This window comes from Nicotiana sylvestris, chromosome 10 (genome assembly GCF_000393655.2).
Source record: "Nicotiana sylvestris chromosome 10, ASM39365v2, whole genome shotgun sequence".
Taxonomy (NCBI): domain Eukaryota; kingdom Viridiplantae; phylum Streptophyta; class Magnoliopsida; order Solanales; family Solanaceae; genus Nicotiana; species Nicotiana sylvestris.
The window spans coordinates 96,611,084-96,626,571 of NC_091066.1; the positions used below are offsets into that span (position 1 = coordinate 96,611,084).

General features: G+C 36.3%; 1 protein-coding gene across 1 annotated transcript; it reads right to left on the reverse strand.

The window, feature by feature from the left end:
* Positions 1-4,355: 4,355 nt before the first annotated feature.
* LOC104224926 (B3 domain-containing protein Os02g0598200-like) lies at positions 4,356-15,245 on the reverse strand. Its single transcript, XM_009776653.2, has 7 exons — positions 15,067-15,245; positions 13,995-14,174; positions 6,236-6,992; positions 5,818-5,904; positions 5,602-5,661; positions 5,319-5,482; positions 4,356-4,835 (listed from the first exon to the last, which is right to left on the reverse strand). Exons 2-7 carry the CDS (start codon positions 14,124-14,126, stop codon positions 4,569-4,571), a joined length of 1,467 nt encoding a protein of 488 aa, XP_009774955.1. The 5' UTR covers positions 14,127-14,174; positions 15,067-15,245; the 3' UTR covers positions 4,356-4,568.
* Positions 15,246-15,488: the final 243 nt, after the last annotated feature.

The following is a 15,488-nucleotide window of genomic DNA, read 5'->3' on the forward strand; positions in this document are numbered from 1 at the left end:
ACGTCAGCATTGACCCATTGTAAAGCTTGGGGCAATAAATTTGAAAGAGTTGTTTAAAGAAAAAACCTTCCCCCACTTTCTCAGCAAGAAACCTCAGGCAAGCCACTTACCACCACTGACCGCTACATGCATGGTCCTAGCTGACCCAAGCAGACATTGAATGCCTTGCAAAGGTCCTTGATTACCGGGTCGATGGCCGGCTTGAACCCAAGGGTGAACGGGAAGTCGAACACGAACAAAAAACCTTCCCTGTGTGTTGAAATGTTTTGTCATGCTTCAGGAAGAGAAGCTCAAACCTTGCCCTAACTCCTAGGCAAAATCTCTCAGCATTGCCGGAAGGTGCTTCTCTTGTAAAGTTAACAGAAAGTTTTTAATCGGCCTTTCCGGAGTATAATTCCTGTAGTAAACAAAACCGATAAGGTGGAGCATCTTCGAAGGAACCTCTGAGGTTGTCGGTTCTTCCTGTTCCTTCTTGCCTTTGCCTGAGGCTTTGGCACCCTTGCCTTTCTTAGCCGGGACTGGTGACGAAACAATATGGGACAAAGTGGTCGGAACTGCTTCACTCGCGTCGGCGGGGTGCGAAGATCTTTCTCCTGCCGCCGTGGGAGGTTGCTGCTCCTACTTCTTCTAGTCAGGACAGGTGGTTCCTCCATCATTGTGTCCTCCATAGCCGTGGTGGGCGCAGGAAGAGGAGCAACGACAACGAACTTTACAACATCCACTACCTCCTGAGCATTGATTGAATTATTTGAAGAAGCCATTTGAAGATAACATAGGAAGAAAGTAAAAAGCAAAAAGATTTTAAGATATTTAGGAAAAAAAAATAATGGAGTTTGAGCAATTTTAGAAAAAAGTTCAAATACAAGGTAACGAAGACTAGTAAGGAGGACGATTCTTATAGACGATGCCACTGACCTTGATAAGCGCTTTAGAGTCGCAACTTGTTGATGCCCGCCATGTGTTTCGGGCTTTTAATGGAATTAACTAGAAGTCCTTTCAGATTCAAAAGTAGTGACGGTTGCATGGAAAATCATGCCAAAAATCTCTTTGCAATATGTCAAAAATCATACCACTTCCCGGATATTTCTAGAGAATTATCCGAAAAGTGGGAGGACTATTTGTATTGGTAAAATTTAAATTTGACATGTGGATAAATCGCATGAATGACACGATATTTTTTTAGATAAGTTTTACCCCGGGAACAGGATAACAAGAGAATTTGATCTTCACAGGAAGTACATACGGTTAGGTGATTTCTTCCCGGAGAACTAAGCGCAAGAATCTCGGAGAAGCACTCCAAAGATGGTTGTGGGGGCTATATCGTTAAAGTCATGACATGGAACTAGACTTGATCCTCAACCGCCCCCATAACGTAAGGGATTCACCCACGCCCACAATAACAGATTCGCCACTCACAACCGGCAAGTATCTCGGCGGTTACTAACCACTTGGGGTGACATGTGAAAGTGGGGATGATCTTGTGAACGTTATACTTAGGCTATAAATATCCCATTCTATTGACTTGTCGATTCATTTACAGTCTACTGAACTCGCTCTTTACTGAAAGCCATTGTATTATTCCTGAGCAATCTTTCTCGATTTTGCAAGTAGTGTGACTCACAGCGACCATCAATAAGATCCTTCTTATCTTTAACTTGTTTAATTTCATTGATTTATTCACATCACTATTAGCTTTATTCTACAATTCATTTGATTGAACTTTGATTGGAACCGTTGCTAGTGACCTTACTAAAGATAAATTTAATTGTGTATTCCTAAAAATATATTTGGATTAAACAAATGTCACATAAAACGAAATATACAAAGTTATTTTAAAAAAAGAGACACACGTGGGGGATTAGAGATGGTAATGTCAGTCAATGTCGTAATAATAGGATATATGGTGGGGGAGGGGGAGCGGAGGAGGAGACAGTGTATCGATGATGATTTTAAGGTTACTCTAACTCTCCGGGTGATTCCCTTTGAAACTGTTTTTTTTTTTTTTTTGGCTTCTTCCAATTCGCTTTACTTCTTGTCCTCATAAGGGAAAGGATCCTGCAGCTACTATTGTTTGCTTACTTTTTTGTTGCATTATAAACCTGTATGGCTGTATTAGTTATAGAATTTTTTTTTTTTGTCCTCATTAATAATACCCACAGAAATTAACGAGGAAAGTGGTGTATTATTTTATGTGAAATTCAATGTGGAATAAGAACATATTCATTAAATAATATGTGAATTAAAATAACGAATGACAAAAGTACTCAATCTCTTTTCTTGTCTTAAAAACGAAACATCATGTTTCTAATTAAGAATAGAAAACAAAAACAACAAAAAACTCAGTTTAATCCTACAAGTGAGGACAGGAAAGAATAGTGTATATGCAGACCTTACTCCTACCTTGTGGAGGTAGAAAGACTATTTCTGATAGACCCTCGGCTTAAAAAAAGCATAGTCACAACATAGTACAAGAAATACAGTAAAGGAAAATCCATGAAAAAAGAAAAAGAAAAAGCAGTAACAAGAAACAACAACATGATAAAAAGATAATCAAAGCAAAAAAGACAACCGGTAGTAATGGAGAACTAAATGTAAGAAACTCCGCGAATAATAATGATATTACAGGTATTAAAAAGGAAAAGCTCGACAACATACTAACCTTCTATCCTAATTCACGACCTTCATACTCTCCTATCAAGGGTCATATCCTCACTAAGCTGCAGAATATCATGTTCTGCCTTATCACCTCTCCCCAATACTTCTTTGGTCTACCTCTACCTCTCCTCAGACTCACTATGGCCAACCTCTCACACCTTCCCACTAGGGTATTTGGACACTCCTCTTCACATGCCCGAACCATTTCAGTCTCTCTTCTCGCATTTTATCCACCACGGCGACTACTCCCACGTTGTCCCGACTATCCTCATACCTAATCATATCTCTCTTACTAAGTTAATATACCTATTTCACCATCCTCTAGCTCTCCTGATTAAGAAATGGAGGAGTAGAAAAAGTAAACCATTGATGCTTGATCTTAAACAAAAGTCTAATATGTTCTTCCATAGACAGCTGTGTTTGTGTGATATTCCAATTTGAGATGGATGTTCTTATTCTTCTGAACTTGTTTTCTATCTTCTTTTGAGAATGGAAACAATCCGAGCTTGTTTTCATCTAAAGCAAGGAAGGCCTCTGTAACACCACACCTCAGGCCGGATCATTGCCATTTCATGATTCAATTATTGGGGGAGAAATTCAAAAATAGCCCGATTTATAACTGGTCGTTCAAAAATAGCCCAGTTTCAAAAGTAATCGAAATTTAGCCACTTTTCATGTAAAAATAAATTTGAGCGAAAATACTGTTTAAAACCCGGAAAATACGCCAGTATATTATATTGGAATTCCAGCATAAGTATGCTTGAACTCCAGCATATTATACTGGAGTTCCAGGATAAGTATGCTGGAACTCCAGCATAATATGATGGAGTTCCAGCATAAGTACACTAGAACTCCAGCATAATATACTGGAGTTCCAGCAAGTATAATTGTCCAGTATAATATACTGGAGTTTGGAGCACCGGTGCTCCAGTCTCCAGTATATTATACTGGAGTCAGCAAAGTATACCGGTCCAGCATAATATGCTGGAGTTCATACACAGGTGCACCAAACTCCAGTATATTATACTGAACCGGTCTCTGTTGCAGCAAAATAGTGGCTATTTTTCATTGACTTCATAAACGCTGGCTATTTTTAAATAACCAGTCCGAAAACTAGTTATACCGTGCTATTTTTACAATTATTGGAGGTGAAATACATGTTTTTTCTTTATAGCTAGGACGATTTTTTTTATTTGGTGCTTCAATGGAAATAAATGAAAAATATGTACTTTAAATTATAAAATATATATTAGTGATTTTTAATATAATAAAGCCAAACATCCAACAAAAAAAATCTCTGTATTATAACTCTTCATAACTAATCCCTGCACAACTTGTCTTCAAACCAAACGACATTTTTGTTTGGTATGACGCAAAAAATGACTTGCACCCACTAGTGAGGAAGTAATTTTTTCCTTGGAGAATTACTTGTGTCATACCATATACTAAAAAATAACTTCCTGAACATACCAAACACATCCTGAAACGAATTCTATAGGAGTGGCCCAAAACTAAATCCCATTTTCATTTCCAAAAAGGAGGGTCCAGACTGAACGGACATGGACTTAGACTGTGACCAAATCATTTATGAGAAATGAAAGGTGAACGAGATATGCATATTCTTGATATTGTTAAATCTTTTTTCACTTTTAATATTCTTGATATTAAAAGTGTCAATGTTAGACCAAATACCTTTGACATCCGGGAAAAAATACCTTTGATACATGAAAACTTATTCAACAGTCAGCATCCATAACATCTCATTGCTGCTAAACCAAAGTATCAGCACAACATATAAATCCACTATAGATTTTCTTAAATCAAATGAATGTATAAAAACCATTAAGTAAACTCTATCTCCCCATAACTCCAATCACATTCTTCTCACAACTGCTCAGAATAATCAACTCAAACTAGTTTGAGTAACATCTTAACTTGTGGCCTATGTGTACCTTAAATCTACGTTCTGACAGATTTAAAACTTGGAATCGACATTCATCCCCCGGCTTAATGCCATATGCTGCGGTAAATAATGCCCAGCGACTCGCCAAAACCTTAGTACCTGCTCTCTCATGATAGGTGACAGGCCAGGGTCTATCATCTGGTCCTTGGAGATAAATAGTACTATGTTCCAGCTTTTTCCTGCCTGTCAGAACTTGCGGCCAGCTTTGTGGTAATTCCTATGCAGTAAATTCAAATATAGACTCAGGGAATCAAAAGAAAATTTCAGCCTAATACAGGAAGTTAAGCACAATGTGCAGCGTACCGCATTCTCTAAGGAGAAAGCTTTTATCAGGACAAAAATATGAAAAGAAAAAAGAATGATCAGTGTGGTCAGATGATTAAAGTGCCAGATATTCCAATAAACAATGGAATGTAGTTCCACAGAACCCTACAACTTTTTTTCCTTGAGAAATCTTAAGACAGAATATCTGCTCTTCGTAGCATAAGAAGTTGTTGAAATCAGCCATTTGCTAGGACCAAGAAAAAGAACAACATGAGAAGTTTGGTGAAAACAGTACTAAAATGCATGTCACTCCAACAAACACTAGATATAAACATTATTCATTCAGTGCATATGCTGCAGGGAATAAAACAAACAAATGAAATTCCTCAAAATCCATCTAATAGCAGAAGGAATGATATTTCAGCAAGATTTTCACCAGAAAATTTCGACCATCCACCCGTAGCAAACATGAGAAGTTGCCAGCATCAGGAAATGATGTATCTCCTGAATCAGCAGGCTCACTTTTGATAACTTTGTTATTACCACTTACAGCCCTTAGAAAACCTTGACCATCTTTCTCTATTAATTTTGGCTCTTTTCCTGCATTTGCTCATGCAGCATACATCACATAAGAATGCATGCATGGGATCATGTGCAGTAATGAGAAAAGGATATCAAGATGAAATGAGAGTATTAAAGTAAATATGAAAATGTTATACCATTTAGCTTTTCAGCAGAGCAATCTGTTTTCGCTGCCATCTCCTTCAGTTCTCTCTTATCTATTCATGATGCAAAACCCCACAATAACAGGAAGAAATCCAATAAAACCGATAAAGAAAAAATTTAGTGTCACACACAAAAGTTACAGAAGAATAAGAATACATTTTAAGACAGCAGAATAAAATGATTCTTAATGTTAAAGACTGGAAGCTTACCAATATGAGATGCTTTATTGGATTTCTCTCTGGTAGCTTGATTGCTGCAGCGACTTTCTTTATTAGATGGCAAGACCAAATGACTACCTAATATATCATATCATCATGTGGTTGAGAATATATATTGGAGCCAATCAAAGTAAATCACGGACTTGCTTAGAAACAAGGGAAGAGGAAGGAAATTAAGGGAAAAGTACAGAATTTTCTTTTTCTTTTTTAGTTTATCAAGAGAAGAGCATGGGAAGTGGAGAGAGAAGAGAGGGGAAAAAATCAATTTTCTTTAGTCCCACTAATTATTCTCTCGCACTTCCCTTCTATTTTCCCTCTTTAGTAATTTTCCCTTCCCTTCCAGTGTTTCTGGACACGGTAAAGATATTGATTAAGATATGATAAAAATGAAAGGGAAAATTACCCTTACCACTTTTTTCAGCTGAAGACGTGCTAGAGATAAGACCCATATTATGGACATTTTCATCTTTTTGGCCCAAAAGTAAAATATCGTTCACTGGTTCAGAAATTTTTTCAGTCTGAGTGATTCCAATGTCAAGGAAGTGCACAGGTGCTTGAAAGCTTAAGAGCTCCATCTCAACAGGAACCTCATCTACTAAACTTGACTCCCTTTGTGATATTGAATTGGTGCTAACATGATTACGAGGTCCATCTTCACCTTGTAGAATATTGCTGATTGCTTCTGCTTCGTGAACTATTTCTAGGATTCCAGTGTCAGCATCTATGGTTGATGCAAAAGTTGTGGTCACTGCCTCGTGATCAGCCATTTCAGACTCTGGTACAGCTGTATCTGAGTGTGTTGAATTCCACTTTTTTCTTGAATTTATGTCAATTTCCGGTAGCAGCTCATCTTGGGAAGTTGCTTTACAATTAGTTCTTCGCCTTTTCTTCCCTGTGCGAGTGCCATTGTCAAAGCTGATCTTTTGACAACCACTTGTTCCAAATATTTGAACAATAAAGTGCTGTCCCTGAATATAGTGGAAAACCAAGAAGTCCCCAATTTTCAGACCATGTTCTGATGAAAATGCATGCCATCCCTCTCTAATTGCAAGCGAACCCTTATGAATACGTATTCCCACCTTCCATTTCTGACCACTTGAGTCCTCCAGATAAGTTTCTTGATTAGTCAAGTGAGATACCAATCGGGCAAATCTGGGGGGAAAGTACTGAAAAGATTGTACATAGAATGTGAATGGCTATAAACTGATATGCAAATCAGCATCTACATTAAAGAAAAAAGTTTCCCACTACACAATTGAAAGTGTTTGAGTTGTACATGGAGCATTTGATTATCATAAATATTCCAAAAACTTTACACCATTCAGTCCTTTCCTGCAGTCAACTTAAATTGCATAAAATTAGGAAAGTTAAAAGCAACAAATGCATGCCAACTATTTAAGAAAAAAAAAGGCATGAACATTAGTTTTGCTAAAAGCATAATGGTGAGAAACCAACCCAACACTACAATGAAGCTTCTCAGGAAAGTAGATACCATGAAGGACTTCAAGAATATTTTGCACTCAGAAGTTTGAGTTTTTTGTTTTTTAATAACTAAAAGTTTTTCACATTACTTAGGAGGATTCGGGAGGGGATATTGAGAATCGAGCACTTACTGTGTGGGAAACTCCCACTGATACAAATAGACAAGCCTTGGTGGTAAAAGAAAATTTACAGCTTCAAAACTTAAACACATGATCAAGTTTTTTCCATGTTATTGCAAGCAAGTACTTAATCACATGATCTAATTCAAGTAAGATTTGAATACATTAAACAAATCATTATTGCAGTTGACATTGAGGATTTTAAGAGAACTTTTTTCGAGTAACTAACAAACAGAATCATATAACAAGTGAATGATAGGTTATTTTACGTGCTTCACTAAGTACATGGCCAATGAGACATGAAGAGAGCCGAAAAAACATCAATTACAACTGTACTCACTGCATCTTCTTGATGCCATCAATGAAACGAATTTCTTCATCAAACCGGGAAAAAAACATTCAGTAAAACAGCCTTACAGGACCAAATAACAGAAGTAGTCGATCTCTAGGTTCTATTTAATTTATCTACTATTTTCTCTGAGCATGATACATTTCATTTTGGAATTTTAAGGTATTTGAAGACTGACTTGTATCTTTTGTGCATCAGCATTAGGAACATATTTAATGAACTTCAAAAAATCCTTCTTTTTTTTTGGGGTGAGTTTTTAAGAAGTTGTTTCCCTGATTTACACTTAGACAGTGAAACACACTGGTGAAAAATTAATACAGTGTAAAACAAGAGGGTTCAGGACTCTTTGGTTGTTGGCAATTTGGACAGGCTGTTTGGTCTCCATCGCAAAATTTCAACAATGCGGATTGGGATCATTAGCGAGTGCAAGGAATATAATTTGTTTTAAGAAACTCAAGGGGTTGTAAAGACTTGAAATATTATGCAGATCTGAGCCAATGATTGAAGGAAGATGAGACAGATTTATCCCATTCCAAAATTGAAAAGGACCTTTAATCTTTATGACTAGCTTAAGATCTTTGCCTTATTTCTCTGTTGACGAATCTACATAAGCTGTAAAACTTCAAAATATTTAGATGTGCCATTAGAAGGTAAGCATAGCACTATAATATTGGAAGAATCTAAATGGATCAAGAGTTGTAGTTGGGCTTATCTAGTCATAGCTTGAATGTCCTTCTGCTTCAAGCATCACTAGGCGAGGAAGAAAAAACATGATAGAGATTCCAGCCAAGTTGGGTCATGTCTCTAATGATCCTATTCTATGCACAAGTTATCCAAAAAGTTTGAAACCACAAGAATGCTAAGATGGAAAGAACTTCTCATGTAACAACTCAAATGAGATTATAAAGTTTCACTTTAGACAATAACAACAATCAACTTAGACTTTGTCTGATGGGATCGTGGTCCTAAATGCAGGCAATCCAAATATCTAGGTTGAGTTGTTTGAGGAGAAAGGTACGATGGATGAAGATGTAACAAGCAAATTAAATATGATGGTTAAATATAGGAGTGTTATAGGAGTGCAATTCAATAGGAAGATAAAAAACAAATAGAAGCAAAGTCATATATGACCAGTAATGATATATGAGAGTAAATGTTGGCCCTCTAAACCTAACATATCGATAAGGTGAGTGTTGTAGAACTGCGGGCGTTAAAATGGATGTGGAATTATACAAGATTGGTTAAGGTTAGAAATAATCACGTCAAACAAACTATGCAAGTAGCACACATAGAATATGAAATAGAGAAAAGGTTGTCTTAGATGATTTGGCCATGCTCTACGTAGTATGCTAAGTAGATAGCTTCGAAGTATATATGTTCCTTAGTAGGTTGTCGTGTTTGGGATAGCGTATCTATTCCTTATTTTCCATATCAGTATTATTACTATCATTATCATATTATCTTATTCTTTGATTTCTATGACTACCGATTATTTCCTTTGCTTCAGTTATCTTACTGCTTTATTGTTGTTGTTACTGTTCTTGTCTTTATTATTTTCAATATGGCTTCTTCAATACTGTTTTTCCACATGGCTTCTTTTCCCATCCTGCTTAGAAATGCTTTTTGAGGCGAAGGTCTATCGGAAACGGCCTCTCTATCTCCACAAGGTAATGGTAAGGTCTATGTATACACTATGAGAATACACTAGGTATGTTGTTGTTGTAGTATTTTATATATATATATATATATATATATATATAATACGAATGTTTAAAAGCTAAATGTTGATGGAGCAAAATATTCCCGAAAAGCTGATCAACTTTTCGACCCTTATAAAGCTAATATTTCTTCAAAGAAATTTGGATAAAGCTGTAATATTTAGGACTATCTAATATACATGAACTTTGAAGTCAACAAATAATAGAATATTTAAAATTCGTGTAGAAGTTTGAATCGTCTCTTACTCGAACTAAAGTAGTTTCAAATTTTAGCTATTTGAGACGTTCTACCGATTTTTGAAGTCCCAAATACATACTAATTCCACATGGATAAAAACAAGTTAAACCGCATGTTACCATTATATATAAATCGTGTTCCATTGGCATATTACATTCTCACCGGACCAAGAACTATGAGATCACCCCTTTCACTCTGGGGTGACGAAAGGATCGTACCATTCGAGCCATTTTGTTCTTGACTCGAAATGGGAGCAGGTTTGAAAAAGGATCTCAGAGTGTCTAGGGTTAGGCCAGGAGGGTCTCTTAACTCCTCTTTTCTTCTCATCGGAGTTATTTCACAAAGACTTGCCAGGGTAAGGAAGAAGGGGGGACTTGCCGAATGGAAACTATTAAAATGTCCTTTTTGTATTTATGTAAGATGCTACATATGCACATAATCAAATCGCTTATAACATGGGGTTTTACCTCTTTTGGTATGTTGGGTTTCGTTTATTTTTATCCTTGTAATGTTGATCTAATCTGGTAAAGTTCTTAATTTCTATTTAGCATTGCAGATGACCCTACTGAAATTTACCGTTTTTGCTTGAAGAACAATGATCTTAGGTAATTTTCAAGTTTTACTCCCTCTCTCACGCGTGTTGCATGGTAAGCATGACTATATTTGGAGTTGCATAGTAATCATAAGTAGCTTTTGAATTTGATTAATGTTTGTATCAGACAACATATTTAATTAGTGATGATGCAAAGTCAATAGTGGGAAGTATCGTTGATGTTCTTCTGAGGCAGAACGCCAAAAGATTTTCATATTCCTTTCAGAGGAATAATGTCAAATCTATCTTTAAGGCGAGTGCCCTCTACTCTTATCTACTCTTTTTGCTCAAAAGTCAGTAGATCTTCTCCTTTAATAGCAATTGAACTCAAAGATCTTCCGTCGAATTTATTAACATGTTGAGTTTGTACTATAATTTGTTCAACTTAGTTAAGTTACTAAACAGCTAAAATGATATCTACCAATTTATCTCATTCAAAGCCCGCCAAAATTTTGAACGTCTTAAAACAAGGAACGCAAACTGCGACAAGCAGTGAGGTTATGGTAAGGTCGTGAACAAACATATTTTCCACAAAAGGCAAAACTCATATAGAAGATCGTATTGAGATTACAACGCCAGGGTTGCAAATCACAACACCCAATCAGGAGGTGCAACCGTGCAAGCATTTTGAGATTAACGGGGACAAGAAAGGAAAGGGAACCTCTCTTACTGAATTGCAGGCGAAGCAGAATGCAAAATAATTTTTTCCCTCATGTGTTTCTACGCTACTTTGATATTTTGGTTATTTATGATCATATGTAGCTCACAAGAGTCTCTTTCTAAACAGATGAAAATTTTTGTGCATTGTTGCTATGGAGATTAGACTAATATTCTACTTTTTTTCTTTTGTGGTTTTGCTACTATCTGAAAAAAGTTGAGCCATTATGTGGTGAAATAGGGAGGAAATAAATAAATTTAAAGCCGTGACTAAAACAAACAAATTAAATTATTCATCTTCAAAGCCTAAAAGTTCACATAAAATCAATTATTTAGAATTTAAAGGTCCTTGCGTGCAGTTAAGTTTTATTATACCTCCATAGTTGATTAACTTTTATACCTATTTGGTACAATGGTGGGATAAATAAGGATTTCCCGTGGGATTAGCTATCCCACCTTCCATATGGGATAGCTAATCCCACCATTTTAGTGTAAAACTTTTTTCTGGATTAACTAATACATATAATCAAACAGGGGAGAGATACAATTCCAAATTCTATCCCTTGATTATTATCCTTATCCCTTGTACCAAACAACCTCTTAAAAAATAAATCTCCCCTCAAGAAGACAATAGATGAGTTTTTCATTAAGTTTGATATTTCAAGCGATTCGCTCAATGCAAAAGAGTGTCACTTTAGTCATATAAATACAACTTGTGTTAGGATTAAGGTTGTATTGTGGTCCGGGCCCAGCCCGGGACCGGCCCGGGACCGCGAGCCCACATGGGCTTTGGGCGAAACGGGCTGGCCCGTATGGTTCGGTCCCAAGCGGTCCTAGGAGCCCACTGTGGGCCGGTCCAGCATGGAGAGACCGCGAGTCCGGGACCGTTTAGCCCGGGACCGGGTGGCTGGCATGGGCCAGTTCAACAGGGCCTAACGGGCCCAACGGTTATTTTTCAAAAAAAAAAATTAAAAATTGGCCAACGGTTGGAAGTTTAAAAACTAGTCGTTGGCCTGCCAATTTAACCGTTTGGCTTTTTAAAAAACAGTCATTTGCCCTCAAACTTTTTATAATTACACATTTTCTCTATTCTCAACTATAAATACCCCCTCATTCTTTCATTTTTTACTTACAAAATCATCAATCTCTCTCATTTCTCAAACTCAAATTGAAGTATTGAAGTCTTGAAGTCTTCACTCATCTCTCATTTCTCAAACTCAAATTTTAATTCAAGTTAAATCATGTCCGGTGATTCTAAATTGCGCCCATTTGTTTTGGAACACTTTAATGTGGTAGAAGAAAATGAAGAAGTTTACATAATAAAGTGCAAGAACTGTGGACGAGTCTACACTCATCGTCCAAAGTTGGAGGGCACAAGCTGTTTAAGGAGGCATATAAAGAGTTGTCTTGCGCGTTCTCCAGACATTCGTATTTAAGATTTTAAGTTGATTTGAGACAATTTGTGTTATTTTAAAATTATTAGACGTAGCATACTTAATGTTTTAGTTTTGTTAGATTAATTTGAAGTATTATGTTGAAGGCATTGAACTTTAATTTGAAGTATTAAATGTAAACTTTAATTTGCAGCTTTGATACCGAGTTCATCTTAATATATATATATATATATATACACACGTCTTAATATAGCTAATGTTATATCGAAATTCTAATATAGCTTATATACTATACACTTAGTATATCTATAATACTATACTACTATATATACAATCTTATATAAGGCAATATACTATATACGGCAATTTCTTGTAAATTATCTAAAGTATATAGTGTGTGTGTGTGTGTATATATATATATATATATATATAATATATAAGTTATATAATTTACAAGAAATTGCCTTAGATAAAAAAAATTTAAAAAAAATAGGTCAGGCCCTCTTAGGCCCACATATATAATTTACAAGAAATTGCCTTAGATAAAAAGATTTCAAAAAAAATTAGCCCGAAACACTTAGGCCCGTTTAGGCCCGTGGGCCCGACCCACTTAGCCTGGGACCATGTAGGCTTAGGCCCATAGTGGGCCGATTCCACCCTCCAAGACCGTTAAGCCTGGGACCGTTTGGCCCGGGACCACTTGGGCCCGGCCCGCCAGAGCCCGGGACCGTTTGGCCCGGCCCATTTAGGCCCGGGACCGGACCACAATACAGCCTTAGTTAGGATTATAGTAAAACTAAAGAGACCTACTATCCTTACAAGTCTTTGTGGATTTCATCTCTCTTTTTTATTCCATTGAATTTCGGACTAAAGCAAAGGTGGAGCAGATACAAGTTGCCATCGGTGTTAATAAAAAAAATGAGTCACTTTCTAGGGACAAGTACAGCTTGACGAAATATACCAAGTAAGGGAGCAAGCACATGCCTTCTTCCATTAATTGGATGAAAGCAAATTGATGTTTATGCAGTTACATATGTACTACTTCGATTTCTATCTCACAGCTCAACTAGATGTTTTCTGAATATTAATGTGGTTAAAATTCTACTCCCTCTGTTTCAATTTATGTGTCTTATTTTCCTTTTTAGTCTTTTTAAAAAAGAATGCCTTTTCTATATTTAGTAACTCTTAACTCTCATGGCTTATTTAAGACCACAAGATCCAAATGCATTTTGGTACATTAGACACATCTTTAGTTTAAGACCAAAAGATTTAAAAGTCTTCTTATTATTCTTAAACTTTGTGCCTAGTCAAACTAAGATACATACATTGAAACGAAGGGGGTAATAAATGACAAAAATTCTATAGACGACGGGGCAACAGACGTCTATATGGACTACTACTAATTAAATGTGCTAAAGGGAATGAGGTACAACTACAACTAGGAAAAGACCGAAAGTTTCTCCTAATTAACCTCCAACATACAAGCTATTGGATGTAACAAGTAATTTCAGAAAATATAAGAACAACTTAACCAAATATTGTTATCAGAACCAATGCTTTATTTAGAAGGAGACATTAATTTTATTTTTTTCAAAAACTAGTCAAAGATCATATAATACCAGAACTTTGGAGAAGCGCTTATCGATCATGACTTTAAAGAAAGAGTTAACAATCGGCGAGGGGTCCCGCTGTCCATGTATCAACAGGCAGGTTTGCGTGCACTTTTCACATGCTTCATTCTGGTGAACCATCTCTCCTCTCCAGACAAAGTACGTTCGCCTTCCCCCAAATTTCTTCCCCTACATAGAGCAAATTAAAAATTCATGTAAATATTGGTTAAAGATGGTCCAGTGAAAGGGAGGCAGGGACGGGGCCAGAGTATGGTTCAGTTGAACCTAGTAACTTTTATTCAAATCATGTATTGGTTTTAAAAAATCCATTGAATATGTAAAAATTACTAATTTAGAACCCAGTAACTTAAAAGGATTACAATCCCGAACTCATAAAGTTCAAATCCTGGCTCCGCCTCTATTAGGGAGGAGGTACATCGAGATGCCAAGAGTTTGTTCAGAGGCCACTAAATCCTGAGACTGATGGAACATTATTAGTCGAGATACAAGCAAACTGGCTTCTCATAACAATTTAACAAGAATGTCCATCTCTTTTTCTTATAACATGGTGTTTCCGGTAAGTTTGAGCGCCTCTCGACTATTCAAGTATATGCTAACTCCCAGCACAGGTACCGAGTAATTCTGCCCACTAAAGAAATCACCATGTGTTTTCTGTAAATTGTCCATCTTCCCTAATACAAAAATTTCGAGTACATTGTAGCTTCCAGACCAAACTCATAATTAATTTGCCCTCTAAAGGTGCAAATCACATATATACACGCTGCTACAGAAATATATAGGATCCACAAGCAGGAAAAAAGAAAAGTTCGATGTTCAATCAGGGAATAGCTTGAATTCTTGATTTGTTTCAAAGGCAAAAAGCAACAAAAGGGGATGAAATATCCCAAATACCAATGCAGTAATGAATCTTGGTTTTCTTGGATGCCCTTCACGTAATTCAGTCACTTACATGAACCCATGTGATGATCATGACAAAGAATGGTTAAGAAATCATAACCCAAAAATCTAAAATAAGTTTTTTTATAGAGGGACACAAAAAGTGGAGAGAAAAAACGAATACCGATTGAGAAGAGCAGCGGTAGAACTCCAAAAAGGGCAACAGCTTTTATGACTTCTCTCTTTAGAACGGCCGCTTTTGGGCGGACGAATTCTGGTGAAAGTAAAATAAGGAACTCACTCCGTCATTGAGTCATGATTTAAAGAGCAGAGTAGTGTGGTACTAGTACTTCACTAAAATACCTAGAATCTCTGTTACCATTGTTGCTAATTAATAAAGGATGAAAAAAACCCTCAACTTTCAATATTAGACATTCTTTATCTAAATTTAAAATTTTAAATGTTTGTTTTACCCTCTATTCATTTTTAATATCACTAGTCTTATTCTACGCGCCTTGCGCATGTTACCCATCTCAACGAGTGATTTTTGTAAGAAAATTACATACAATATTATTTTTAAAATTATGTTTGAATTATAAAATAAAG

Coding starts and splice junctions, on each gene's coding strand:
- LOC104224926 (XM_009776653.2), bottom strand. CDS start 14,126: ATGGTTCACCAGAATGAAGCATGTGAAAAGTGCACGCAAACCTGCCTG. Junction 6,993..13,994: donor AGCGCTTCTCCAAAGTTCTG/GTATTATATGAT, acceptor CAATCTTTTCAG/TACTTTCCCCCCAGATTTGC. Junction 5,905..6,235: donor GTCTTCAGCTGAAAAAAGTG/GTAAGGGTAATT, acceptor ATGATATATTAG/GTAGTCATTTGGTCTTGCCA.